General features: G+C 38.5%; 2 protein-coding genes across 2 annotated transcripts in view; both read right to left on the bottom strand.

Annotated features, from left to right (window-relative positions):
- LOC111233266 (zinc finger protein 239-like) overlaps positions 1–13,420 on the bottom strand; it is a 28,385-nt gene extending 14,965 nt beyond the window's left edge. Inside the window, exon 1 of the mRNA XM_022761043.1 lies at positions 13,308–13,420. Within this exon, the coding sequence (XP_022616764.1) occupies positions 13,308–13,340 (33 nt within the window). The 5' untranslated portion in view covers positions 13,341–13,420. The remainder of the gene's footprint in view (positions 1–13,307) is intronic.
- LOC111233260 (zinc finger protein 420-like) lies at positions 9,178–11,915 on the bottom strand. Its single transcript, XM_022761034.1, has one exon. The coding sequence runs from the start codon at positions 11,821–11,823 to the stop codon at positions 10,519–10,521; it is 1,305 nt and encodes a 434-aa protein (XP_022616755.1). The 5' UTR covers positions 11,824–11,915; the 3' UTR covers positions 9,178–10,518.
- Positions 13,421–14,909: the final 1,489 nt, after the last annotated feature.

The raw sequence follows: 14,909 nt of genomic DNA, 5'->3' as shown, positions 1-14,909 counted from the left end.
GTTGCTTCGTTACCAATGAAATATTTATCTGCGATACGACTACACCGTCGTCTTCAAGCTAACTCCACACGTCATACAGCTAATGCTACTCGCGCGCTTTTATTTACTTCCGCTTGGTGTCACACTGTGAAGTTCCGAGAGGGACGTGAAGTTATATTTATTTCCGCCTTCAGTTATGACTGTCTGTGTTTCTTTTATTTCACAGGGAAAGTGTTTTTTTTTTCTCTCTGTACTACCACAATCAACTGATATCATTTCTAGCTATTTTGGCAAACTTTAAAAAAAAAAAAAACTTTTTAATAAGTAGTAGTAATGTCATGTAACATGTTTTGATCATAACCAAAGTTAACTATAGCTGTTACGTAAACATAGTATTTGGCTGTTCACACATAAGAGTATTATAACATAACATAAAGTATATTTAACATAAAATAAAGTGAGTCAAAGTACACCTTTACAATTGATTTGTTAAAGTATTAAACATTTCATGTCTTTATGTGATTTAGAAGTCCTGTAAGTTTTAGAATTTAAAATATTAATCGGAAAAGTAAACATGAATGTAGTGGAATACAATGTATAACTGCCTTGTAGTAGAGGTACATACACTACACAATATAAAATAAAATGTCTCAAAGTACAACTAGCTCAAAACTGATTTGTTTATTGGAAGTGTTCAATATTTGACATCTGTGTGTAATTTAAATGCAGTCTTGGCCATCTGAGAATAAATGTACTTCGGCAGAGTGCTTGAGTAAATGTATCACTTATATTCCACCTCTGTTAATATGAGGCACTTACATTGATCAAAACTGCCAACTGTATCATATCAAACTATCCGTTCACTTACAGCAGGTGAGCTACAACACTAAAACCTGTTTGTTGTTATAATTGAACTCTGAAAAACAAGTCCTCTTCACTATGACTACAATCCATCAATGTGGAAACATCAGTCTAAAACCAGCACTGAAAACATTTTTTACTATCAACATTCTATCACAAAAACAAGTCAGTTTACTTATATAGCACATTTTACAGAAACATGTAGTTCATTTGTACATTTTTGAATCTGTGTGTCACCTCTAAAGTGTGAAAGAACAAAATTATATCAGATTAATTGAATCAAAAAATACATGAAAATATAAAATGAAAGGAAATGGCTCTAAACAAAGAAGTAAAGACCCTAGCTGGTGGATGACAACATAGGTGATTATACAGCACTAGAGGTTAACCTCAATGTAACAGAACTCACAGTCCACCTGTATACCTTTGATAGAAACATAAAATTAAAAAAATTAATATTAACTTGGGAGGCCAATCATTTATATCCGTAGGAATGATGCTATACTATCCCTACTTCTGCATAGGGAACAGCAAAATGCATATAGACGAATGTCCAATCAGAAATAGAGTTGTTGAATGTGGAAGAAAACTTTTATATTTACAACAACAAATATTTGTAGACGGGTTGAAATTTGTTGTGAAACGGATTGCGGCAAAATTAATTTTCCCTCGATTATATCTTGTTTTTATAATTGTTGGAGGCCAAAATCGTAATCGAAAATAAAATATGATTAATTGCCCAGCCCTAATGACACTGTACTACATTAAACTAAGATATTGTGACCTCTTTCCAGTGGAAAATGTTACACATTATATTAAAGAGATGTATTTATTGCAAAGTGTATTTGATTCAGTTGTTGAACTGCAATTATGTGGCTCTTCACTTCTGTGGGTTCTTGTCTTTTCTCTGAATGACAAAAAATTGTATCCTCCCACATATTTTACAAATTCAACACTACTTTCCTGGATGTAATCTTAAATGACTTCCCAAGTGAAACACATGAAGATTTTTCCTCAGGTTTTGCAGTGATGTGGTTTCTCTCCAATGTGCGCTCCTCTCATATGGACTGTCAGTTCACCCCTAAGCCTGAAAGCTCTCCTACATTCTCTAACCCTTAAACTGTATGAAGCCGTATGTGGTTTTGCAAGTTTGCTTGCTGCTTGAAACTCTTCCCACATGTCTTGCAAAGGTACGGCTTCTCACCTGTGTGGGTTCTGATGTGGACTGCCAATTCACCACCAAGTCGGAAAGTTTTCCCACAAGTCTCGCAAAATATGGCTTCTCACCTGGTGGATTCTAATGGATCATTAAGAGTTTTGTATGACGGACACTTTTCCACAGGTGTTGCAGAGGAATGGCTTCTCACCTGTGTTGAGTTCTCCTGTAGGCCATCATACCCTTTTTAGTAAAGAAACTTCTCCCACATGTTTCACAGGAATATGGCCTCTCACCTGTATGGATTCTCATGTGGACTTTCAGGGCAGGATCACATTTGAAACCTTTACCACACGTTTATTGCACAAGTACGCCTCTCGCTGTATGGATTCTCATGTGAGTACGGCCTCTCATCTGTATGGAGTCTCATGTGAGTGTCCATATCGACATGGATGTAAACCTTTTCCCACAGGTCTGCAAAGGTAAGGCTTTTCACTGTATGGTTCGCATGGAATCAACAAACCCAAACTAGATGTGAGTAGTTTCCCACTGTTTCACAAGAATAAGGTTTTTTCTCACCTGTTGTGAGTTGTTATGTGCTTATGCAAATTTGCTTCTCTGGAGAATCTTTTCCACAGTGCTGCAGGTGTATGGCTTCTCATCAGTTGGGTTCTTAGATGTACATTCAGTGATGATATCTGCCTGAAATATTTCCCACAGGTGTTGCATGGTTACGGCTTCTCACCGTGTGGATTCTCAGATGTACATTCAATTTGGACTTGAAGTTAAAAGTTTTCCACAGGTGTCACATTTGAAAGACTTTTTCCCTGTCTGAGTGTACAATGACTCTTTGATTCTGGGTCTACATCTTTGCTTCCTTCCTGATCTTGGCTCTTCAGCTACAGAAGTTGTGAGAGAGGAGCTGGTGGTACGTTCCTCATTAGTAGGATCAACATAAAGGTATCAGTTTCCTGCTTCATACAAGCTGCTCTCCTCCTGACTGGTGCAGAGTTCCTCCTCTTCCTCTTTAATCTGTGGAGGCTCTGGGTTCTCCTGGTCCAGACTTGCGTTCCTTCCTGGTTACAGAGGCTGTGTCAGTGAGAACCTCCTCCTCCTGACAGACATGTTGCTGTGGGAGCTCTTGGAGACAAAGGGACATTAGAAATAGGTTACTAATATGATAGATAAATCAGATCTTGGCTTCGTTATTTTGTCCTCAGACAACCCACAAGTTTGTCTAATTTCTAGGAAATAAGTTGGTTTTTTTATTTACTTCCGCTGGTGTCACATGTGAATTTCCGGCAGTGAAATGGGCTTTTTTTTCTCGCTTTAAATTATGATTGTACTTCTGTGTCGATTAATTTCATAGGTAAAATTAGATTATTTACTCTACTACCACATTCAACTTATGTCTTTTTGAGTTATTTTGGTTAACACTAGTTTTATATTTAACGCATCATTAGGAAATTACTTTCTGTACAATGTAATTCAAGGTATGAAAAGTGCTCATGTACAATAGCCCCTTTCTGTGTTTGGGCCATGCTGATCAAGTTCTATAAGTTCATTCTAAGTTTTTATGTGTAAAATATTATATCAGCAAACTACTAAGATGTGTCAAGTACAGTAATGTAGTGGACTAATTGTTTAATATTGGCTGGTAATGTAGGGAAGTAGAAGTATTATAGCACAAAATAAAGGGACTCAAAGTACAAAAACCTTCCAAACTGTATCATAGTATCACTTTTCACCCCCAGCTTGTGAGCTTACATCATCACCTTACAAAGCTTTATTGTCTGTATTGACAGATCATTGTATGTATTACTACCAACTTAAAATAGATGTCGCTTAGATGTTGCAATCATTCAGTCATCCAATGTGGCAACATCAGTCTGGATAACCAGCGCTGATAAAAATATTTTTATTATCAAAATTATTTGACAAAATACAGTCAGTATTTATAACAGAACTTTTTAAAAGCACATAGTTAATTTTCTATACGCTTTTGCTTGTTTGTCTCAGGTGTATTTTCAATTGTGCAATTTGAGAAAAAACTTCTCCCACAAAAGCTGCAATTATGTGGCTCTTCACTTCTGTGGTTTTCTTGTGTGTTTTGTCCATGAACCACTATAACTGCATCCTCTTCCACATATACACTTACAAAGCAAAATGTATGGATTGTGTGAGAGCCTGTATGTGATATTATATGCCTCCCAACTGAAACACATCAAAAGTATCTTTTCCCTAACTGTTGCAAGGGTATAGTTTCATGTGTGGTTTCTTATATGGGATACAATTGATAATTACGTCCAAAACTTTTTCCACAGATTTTTGCGAAAATATGGCTTCTCATCTGTGTGGATTCGCAAATGACCACTCAAATTTGACTTATGACCAAATTCTTCCCACAGGTCTTGCAAAGGTACAGCTTTTGACCTGTGTGGGTTCTCAAGTGGATCAACAAACCTAAATTAGATGTGAGTAGTTTCCCACATGTTTCACAAGAATAAGGTTTCTCACCTGTGTGAGTTGTATGTGCTTATGCAAATTTGCTTTCTGGGAGAATCTTTTCCACAGGTGCTGCAGGTGTATGGCTTCTCATCAGTGTGGGTCTTAGATGTACATTCAGTTATGATATCTGCCTGCAAATATTTCCCACAGGTGTTGCAGTGGTACGGCTTCTCCCTGTGTGGATTCTCAGATGTACATTCAATTTGGACTTGAAGTTAAAAGTTTTTCCACAGTGTCACATTTGAAAGAACTTTTCCCTGTCTGAGTGTTACAATGACTTTGATTCTGGGTCTACATCTTTGCTTCTTCCTGATCTTGGGCTCAGCTACAAGAAAGTTGTGAGAGGGGAGCATGTGGTCCACGTTCCTCATTAGTAGGAGTCAACATAAAGGTATCAGTCTCCTGCTTCAGTACAAGCTGCTCTCCCTCCTGACTGGTGCAGAGTTCTCCTCTTTCCTCTTTAATCTGTGGAGGCTCTGGGTCCTCCTGGTCCAGACTTGCGTTCCTCTCCTGGTTACAGAGCTGCTGTCGTTGAGAACCTCCTCCTCCTGACAGACATGTTGCTGTGGGACTTCGGAGGACAAAGGGACATTAGAAATAGGTTACTAATATGATAGATAAAATCAGATCTTGCTTCGTTTATTTTGTCCTCAGACAACCACAAGTTATTGTCTAAATTTCTAGGAAATAAGTTTGGTTTGGAGAATAAGTATATGCAGAGCACTTGTGAAAAGTACAATGTTTATTTTAAAGATATAGTCGTGCAAAAAGTAACTGAGTTCCCTACGTCTTATTTTTTGTTAATCGCATGTCACATCTTAACAGTATCAGCATTTTTATAATATAAATGTCTAAACACATCTTAACAACTGAACACTTTAACACACCCTTTTTCTTTCTTTCCCTTTATATCACTTTCCCACTTCCCACTTATTTCCAACTGTCTGATGTCCACCATGTGTGTTTATCTCAGTCGCTAACTGAAGTTGCAGTGATTGGCTAAGTAGCATTATTTGAACAGTGCCATAAAGCAGGTGGGCCACTATTTCATTGATATCAACAGAGGTGGAAGTAACGAAATACTTTACTCACGTTACTGTATTTTTTGTGTATTTTGTATTTTTTTAATTTTTATTTACTTCCGCTGTGTGTCACACTGTGAATTTCCGGCAGTGAAATGGGCTTTTTTTTCTCGCTTTAAATTATGATTGTACTTCTGTGTCGATTAATTTCATAGGTAAATTAGATTATTTACTCTACTACCACATTCAACTTATGTCTTTTTGAGTTATTTGGTTAACACTAGTTTTATATTTAACGCATCAGTTAGGAAATTACTTTCTGTACAATGTAATTCAAGGTATGAAAGGTGCTCATGTACAATAGCCCCTTTCTGTGTTGCTGGGGCCATGCTGATCAAGTTCTATAAGTTCATTCTAAGTTTTTATGTGTAAAATATTATTCAGCAAACTAACTATAGCTGTCAAGTACAGTAAATGTAGTGGACTAATTGTTTAATATTTGGCTGGTAATGTAGGGAAGTAGAAGTATATAGCACAAAATAAAGGGACTCAAAGTACAAAAACCTTCCAAACTGTATCATAGTATACTTTTTCACCCCCAGCTTGTGAGCTTACATCATCACCTTACAAAGCTTTATTGTCTGTATTGACAGATCATTGTATGTATTACTACCACTTAAATAGATGTCGCTTAGATGTTGCAATCATTCAGTCATCAATGTGGCAACATCAGTGTGAATAACCAGCGCTGATAAAAATATTTTTATTATCAAAATTATTTGACAAAATACAGTCAGTATTTATACAGAACCTTTTTAAAAGCACATAGTTAATTTTCTATAGCTTTTGCTTGTTTGTCTCAGGTGTATTTTCAATTGTGCAATTTGAGAAAAACTTCTCCCACAAAAGCTGCAATTATGTGGCTCTTCACTTCTGTGGTTTCTTGTGTGTTTTGTCCATGAACCACTATAACTGCATCCTCTTCCACATATACACTTACAAACGCAAAATGTATGGATTGTGTGAGAGCCTGTATGTGATATTATATGCCTCCCAACTGAAACACATCAAAGTATCTTTTCCCTTAACTGTTGCAAGGGTATAGTTTCATGTGTGGGTTCTTATATGGGAATACAATTGATAATTACGTCCAAAACTTTTTCCACAGATTTTGCGAAAATATGGCTTCTCATCTGTGTGGATTCGCAAATGACCACTCAAATTTGACTTATGACCAAATTCTTTCCCACAGGTCTTGCAAAGGTACAGCTTTTGACCTGTGTGGGTTCTCAAGTGGATCAACAAACCTAAATTAGATGTGAGAAGTTTCCCACATGTTTCACAAGAATAAGGTTTCTCACCTGTGTGAGTTGTTATGTGCTTATGCAAATTTGCTTTCTGAGAGAATCTTTTCCCACAGGTGCTGCAGGGGTATGGCTTCTCACCTGTGTGGATTCTTATATGATTACTCAAATGTGACATCTGACCAAATCTATCCCCCAGAGGTGTTGCAGGGGTACGGCCTCTCCCCTGTGTGAGTCCTCAGATGCATTTTCCATCTGGACTGCCACTTAAAAGTTTTTCCACAAGTGTCACATTTGAAAGACCTTTTACTTCTCTTAGTGTTACAGTGACTCTTTGTTGTGGGAGAGTTGTGTACATTGTTACTGTGACTTGTGTTTTTTTGACATTTCTTTTTGTTGTGAGAGAAGAGCTGGTGGTCACTGTTTGGTTCTGGTTCACTGTGGTACCTTTCCTCATTGGTAAGAGTCAACAAAAAGGTATCAGTCTCCTGCTTCAGTACAAGCTGCTCTCCCTCCTGACTGGTGCAGAGTTCCTCCTCTTCCTCTTTAGTCTGTGGAGGCTCTGGGTCCTCCTGGTCCAGACTGGAGTTCCTCTCCCGGTTAAAGAGCTGCTGGTCAGAGAGAACCTCCTCCTCCTTACAGACATGTTGCTGTGGGAGCTCTGGAGGGACAAAGGGACATGACAAATAGCAGAAAATCTGAGATTGAAAAGTGTCTGATTGTGTGTCACTGTTGTCTTAGTGGCATGTGTTGATCATGAGTGGTTTATTGTCACTCTTGACTTTTGGTATGCTGCTGCTATTCTACCACCTCTAATCTGCACAGACCGATTCTTATTATTACAAGCCACTGACTATGATATGTTGATAGTGTTTGAAGCTTATCACACCAATGTCACTGGTAGATACTGCTGTCCAATGACACACTGTTGCTGTGCCACTCATGTTAGTGTCATATGTCTAACATACTTTGACCAGAGTCATGTCACTGCTGTTGGACCAGTTTATCGAACAAGGACACATTATCTTGCTCCTCTTCCACTCTCCACTCATTCATGTAGATCCTTTACTGGCTAATGCAGCTATGTTGCTGTTCTGTTTTACATGAGAACAGTCACTGTGGCTCCAGCGGCAGATACGCCACTGTCCACCAGCAGATGAGTTGTGCATGTAGTGGGAGGAGGCCCAGGTGAAATATCTATAAAACAACATGAGAAAGGTCCGGGGACAAAGTCTGATGACGCTTTAAAGTAAAGATTTATTATTCTATAATCGACAGAAGTATCTACCAGTGAAATGGGAGTGATAAGCTGTTTACAAGATCAACACTATCAACACATCATATTCAGCAGTGGTCTGTATCAATAAGGATCAGTAAGTGAAGGTGAGAGGTGGTACATGACAGTGGAACACGAGGGACACGCGATCAGACTGTTCTTAATCTCAGTAAATAACGTGATGTTACAAAACCAGATCTCTGAGTAAATAAACTCCTGTGTTAGTTTTCATTCAGACCATTCTGGTTTCACAGACCTGTCCTGTGTAGCTTTATTTCGGGTTTCAAAACGATATCCAGCAGTCTGCGCTGACGATCGATCTCTTCCTCGTACTCGACGATAGTTTGTTCAAAGACTCCGAATATTTCTTCAGCAGCAGCAGTTAGTCGCTCGTTGACAAACTCTCTCAGATACTGAACTGAAGACATTGTTGCTTAGTTACCACTGAAATATTTATCTGCGATACGACTACACCGTCGTCTTCAAGCTAACTCCACATATACCTACAGCTAATGCCGAAGTGTGGTTACCTTGTTTACTTACGCTTGGTGTCACACTGTGAAGTTCCGAGAGGGGACGTGAGTTAGTATTTATTTCCGCCTTCAGTTATGACTGTCTGTGTTTCTTTATTTCACAGGGAAATTTGTTTTTTTTCCCTCTGTACTACCACAATCAACTGATATCATTTCTAGCTATTTTGCAAACTTTAAAAAAAAAAAAATTACTTTTTAATAAGTAGTAGTAATGTCATGTAACATGTTTTGATCATAACCAAAGTTAACTATAGCTGTTACGTAAACATAGTATTTGGCTGTTCAACATAAGAGTATATAACATAACATAAAGTATATTTAACATAAAATAAAGTGAGTCAGAGTACACCTTTACAATTGATTTGTTAAAGTATTAAACATTTCATGTCTTTATGTGATTTAGAAGTTCTGTAAGTTTTAGAATTTAAAATATTAATCGGAAAAGTAAACATGAATGTAGTGGAATACAATGTATAACTGCCTTGTAGTAGAGGTACATACACTACACAATATAAAATAAAATGTCTCAAAGTACAACTAGCTCAAAACTGATTTGTTTATTGGAAGTGTTCAATATTTGACATCTGTGTGTAATTTAAATGCAGTCTTGGCCATCTGAGAATAAATGTACTTCGGCAGAGTGCTTGAGTAAATGTATCACTTATATTCCACCTCTGTTAATATGATTGCTTAATATGAGGCACTTACATTGATCAAACTGCCAAACTGTATCATATCAAACTATCCGTTCACTTACAGCAGGTGAGCTACAACACTAAAACACCTGTTGTGTGTTATAATTGAACTCTGAAAACAAGTCCTCTTCACTATGACTACAATCCATCAATGTGGAAACATCAGTCTAAATAACCAGCACTGAAAACATTTTTTACTATCAACATTCTATCACAAAAACAAGTCAGTTTACTTATATAGCACATTTTACAGAAACATGTAGTTCATTTTGTACATTTTTGAATCTGTGTGTCACCTCTAAAGTGTGAAAGAACAAAATTATATCAGATTAATTGAATCAAAAAATACATGAAAATATAAAATGAAAGGAAATGGCTCTAAACAAAGAAGTAAAGACTCTAGCTGGTGGGATGACAACATAGGTGATTGTACAGCACTAGAGGTTAACCTCAATGTAACAGAATTCACAGTCCACCTGTATACTTTTGATAGAACATAAAATTAAAAAAATTAATATTAACTTGTGAGGCCAATCATTTATATCCGTAGGAATGATGCTATACTATCCCTACTTCTGCATAGGGAACAGCAAAATGCATCATAGACGAATGTCCCAATCAGAAATAGAGTTGTTGAATGTGGAAGAAAACTTTTATGTTACAACAACAAATATTTGTAGACGGGTTGAAATTTGTTGTGAAACGGATTGCGGCAAAATTATCATTTTCCCTCGATTATATCTTGTTTTTATAATTGTTGGAGGCCAAAATCGTAATCGAAAATAAAATATGATTAATTGCCCAGCCCTAATTGACACTGTACTACATTAAACTAAGATATTGTGACCTCTTTCCAGTGGAAAATGTTATACATTATATTAAAGAGATGTATTTATTGTAAAGTGTATTTGATTCAGTTGTTGAACTGCAATTATGTGGCTCTTCACTTCTGTGGGTTCTTGTGTCTTTTCTCTGAATGACAAAAATTGTATCCTCCCACATATTTTACAAATCAAACACTACTTTCCTGGATGTGATCTTAAATGACTTCCCAAGTGAAACACATGAAGTATTTTTCCCTCAGGTTTTGCAGTGATGTGGTTTCTCTACAATGTGCGCTCCTCTCATATGGACTGTCAGTTCATCCCTAAGCCTGAAAGCTCTCCTACATGTCTCCTACACCCTTAACCTGTATGAAGCCGTACGTGGTTTTGCAAGTTTGCTTGCTGCTTGAAACTCTTCCCACAGGTGTTGCAGGAGTATGGCCTCTCACCTGTGTGAATTCTCATGTGGACTGTCAAAACACTACTTTGTCTGAATGCTTTACCACATGTCTCACAAGAATATGGTTTTTCACCAGTGTGGATCATTGTATGTTGTTTCAATACTGACTCTCTACAAAATCTTTTTCCACAGGTCTTGCAAAGGCATGGCTTCTCACTGTGTTTTCTAATGTGGACTCTCAAATGACTACTAAAACTGAAAGTTTTCCCACAGGTCTCACACGAATATGGTTTTTCACCTGTGTGGATTTTTACATGAGAATTAAGTGCTGACTTGGCACGAAACCTTTTCCCACATGTCTTGCAAAGGTACGGCTTCTCACCTGTGTGGGTTCTGATGTGGACTGCCAATTCACCACCAAGTCTGAAAGTTTTCCCACAAGTCTCGCAAAAATATGGCTTCTCACCTGTGTGGATTCTTATGTGATCATTAAGAGTTTTTGTATGACGGAAACTTTTCCCACAGGTGTTGCAGAGGAATGGCTTCTCACCTGTGTGAGTTCTCCTGTGGGCCATCATACCCTCTTTAGTAATGAAACTTCTCCCACATGTTTCACAGGAATATGGCCTCTCACCTGTATGGATTCTCATGTGGACTTTCAGGGCAGGATCACATTTGAAACCTTTACCACACGTTTTGCACAAGTACGGCCTCTCGCCTGTATGGATTCTCATGTGAGTTGTCCATATCGACATGGATGTAAATCTTTTCCCACAGGTCTTGCAAAGGTAAGGCTTTTCACCTGTATGGGTTCGCATGTGGATCAACAAACCCAAACTAGATGTTAGTAGTTTCCCACATGTTTCACAAGAATAAGGTTTCTCACCTGTGTGAGTTGTTATGTGCTTATGCAAATTTGCTTTCTGGGAGAATCTTTTCCCACAGGTGCTGCAGGTGTATGGCTTCTCATCAGTGTGGGTTCTTAGATGTACATTCAGTGATGATATCTGCCTGAAATATTTCCCACAGGTGTTGCAGTGGTATGGCTTCTCACCTGTGTGTTTTCTCATATGTATGTTCAGTTGGGATTTACACTTAAAATCTTTTTCACAAGTTTCACATTTGAAAGACTTTTTAACTGTCTGAGTCTTATAGTGACTCTTTGATTCTGGGTCTACATGCTTGCTTCCTTCCTGATCTTGGCTCTCAGCTACAGGAGAGTTGTGAGAGAGGAGCTGGTGGTCACTTTCCTCATTAGTCAACATAAAGGTATCAGTCTCCTGCTTCAGTACAAGCTGCTCTCCCTCCTGACTGGAGCAGAGTTCCTCCTCTTCCTCTTTAATCTGTGGAGGCTCTGGGGCCTCCTGGTCCAGACTGGAGTTCCTCTCCTGGTCACAGAGCTGCTGGTCAGTGAGAACCTCCTCCTCCTTAAAGACATGTTGCTGTGGGAGCTCTGGAGGGACAACGGGACACGAGAAATAGGTTACTAATGTGATGATGGAAAAACTGAGATCTTGCTTTGTCTTTACTTTGTCATAAGATAACTAACACATAACACACTTTAAAAATATAAATGTGTTCCCTTATCAGTCTTGAATAGCTTCTATAGGTTTTGCAAACCAGCAGATGTCACTTTGCTATATCACACCCATCTCACATGAGAAACACCTTTAATCGTACACCTAATCACAGACAAAGTTCAGGTGAAACGCTTATTGTACAGATTCGTTTTCGGCAGATATACTAAAATATCTATACAGTATTTATCTATATGTCTTAAATTCTACTCTGAAATCACTTTATACCATAAATTACTTTGAAATCTATGTTAACGATACTGGAAAACACGGTAATGATTCTGAATCCGTCGGAAAAACCAGAAAGGCAAACGTTAGAGTGAGCGGCCATGATAAGTGTCTCACGTTAGGCTACTTACTTGTTTCAAATGATCAAATGATGAAGTGAAAAAGTGCAAAATGTTTATTTTTAGGAAAAAGAAATAAGTAGTTGCTGCTGTTCATTGCACTCTTTTTGTGTCCTGTTTATTATTTTATTACTAAATGTGCCCAGTTAGCTGAATCTAAGAAGATTAAAACCACAGGGACAAGCTGTGTAATCGTTGTCTGTCCGTGACTGAGTGTCGCCACTTCCTATGGAGGCCGATTGTTTTTCTCTTGTGATCAACCAACCAATCAAAACTTGGTCGACTAAGGCTCAATCCCGATGTTCCCCCTTAGGACCAAGCTCTGAACCCTCAAAGACTTAACTAACGACACCTGGTAAGTGACTGAGTGCGAAAGAAACAATAGTATAAATATGGACGGGACAGCATTTTGTGACATATCATGTTACCTTGTCGATGCCAAAACATGTTTCATACAATTATGGGTTTGGAACTTTAGATTTTACATTTTTTATTCCCACCCTTCACTCTGTTTGTAACCAAACAACTACACACAGTTCTGGCTGGGGGTCACCAGTGAGCTGTGTTTATCCATACATGTTTTTTCTTATAACGTGAACCAGTGATCTTTGTTTACATATGCCACTTCCTGTGCTCCAGATGGTGTTGTGTGCAGATTCACTGTTTCACTGATATCTATCTACCTGTGTGTCTGTGAACAGTGATGAGAAAGTGAAGACAATGCTGGAAAAAGGTTGGTAGCACTTATATTTAAAATCTTGTCCACAGGTGTCACAGTTTAACCTTTTTACCTGTCTGAGTGTTACAGTTGTGAGAGAGGAGCTGGTGGTCACTTTCCTCATTAGTAGGAGTCAACATAAAGGTATCAGTCTCCTGCTTCAGTACAAGCTGCTCTCCCTCCTGACTGGTGCAGAGTTCCTCCTCTTCCTCTTTAATCTGTGGAGGCTCTGGGTCCTCCTGGTCCAGACTGGAGTTCCTCTCCTGGTCACAGAGCTGCTGGTCAGTGAGAACCTCCTCCTCCTTACAGACATGTTGCTGTGGGAGCTCTGGAGGGACAAAGGGACATGACAAATAGCAGCAACGTAGAAATTAAAAAGTGTCTGATCACGTGTTTCACACACAATCAGCAGTGGCCTGTATTAATAAGAATGATTAGAGGTGGTACATAGCAGTGGAACACGAGGAACACACGATCAGACACATTTAATCTCAGTAAATAACGTGATGTTACTAAACCGGATCTCTGAGTAAATAAACTCCTGTGTTAGTTTTCATTCAGACCATTCTGGTTTCACAGACCTGTCCTGTGTAGCTTTATTTTGCGTTTCCAAACGATATCCATCTGTCTACGCTACGATCTCTTCCTCGTACTCGACGATAGTTTGTTCAAAGACTCCGAATATTTCTTCAGCAGCAGCAGTTAGTCGCTCGTTCACAAACTCTCTCAGATACTGAACTGAAGACATTGTTGCTTAGTTACCACTGAAATATTTATCTGCGATACGACTACACCGTCGCCTTCAAGCTAACTCCACATATTCATAGAGCTAACGCTATTCGCTCACTTTCATTGTGTACTTCCGCTGGGAGTCACACTGTGAAGTTCCGGCAGGGGACATGAATTAGCTTTTATTTTCGACTTCAGCTGTGATTGTACGTCTGTTCCAACAAAGTCAAAATTTCCATAACCCTCGACGGGGTAAGGAAAGCTGAATTTGTGAAGGGATTCAAGCACAGACCTAGAAAAGTACGCTGCATGGGTTCAAGATGGCTGTTCTTCATAATTACTTTGAATCCTAAGGCTTATGTGATTGATGACCCCCCTTGTGTCCTGTACAACCTGCTTGTGACATGCGGTGCAGGTCATCCGGTCTTTTACACTGTAAAGCTTGACTGTTAGAATAAATACATGAGATCAGTGAGGAAGAATTTGTTGCCCATATTCCATTCAGCATCGATCGATGTATACAGTACTACCACTTAGGCTGACAACAATTAAAGTCCTTCAATCTGATCTATCACTGTGAGATTAGTCTGAATAACCAGCACTGAAGGAAAACCTCCGTGAGTGAGAACCTCCTCCTCCTTACAGACATGTTGCTGTGGGAGCTCTGGAGGGACAAAGGGACATTAGAAATAGGTTACTAATGTGATGCTGGAAAAACTCTAGTTTTGGTTTGGTCTTATTTTGTCCTAAGACAACTCATGTAACAAACTCCTCCAAACATTCAATAAAAGATATTAATAAAGAAAGTATAAAATTCACAAAGAGTACAATAGAAACAGTTTAAAACAAACCACAAGCAGCACACAAAGCAAACAAAGTCCTGTGTGTAAAACTGAAGCAGGAAACAGGATAAAAACACTACAAGTTAAAAGAAGTTATTTCACAGTGGTCCTGACCAGCTCCCAATCACGACAACAACA

The sequence above is a fragment of the Seriola dumerili genome, unplaced genomic scaffold (assembly GCF_002260705.1).
Source record: "Seriola dumerili isolate Sdu_G_001 unplaced genomic scaffold, Sdu_1.0 BDQW01000383.1, whole genome shotgun sequence".
NCBI classification, from domain to species: domain Eukaryota; kingdom Metazoa; phylum Chordata; class Actinopteri; order Carangiformes; family Carangidae; genus Seriola; species Seriola dumerili.
The sequence above is the reverse complement of the archived record's forward strand: the minus strand, read 5'-3'. Positions and strand labels throughout refer to the sequence as shown.

What these genes read in the sequence shown, in the direction of transcription:
- LOC111233260 (XM_022761034.1), bottom strand. Translation starts at nt 11,823, where the DNA reads ATGTTGACTAATGAGGAAAGTGACCACCAGCTCCTCTCTCACAACTCT.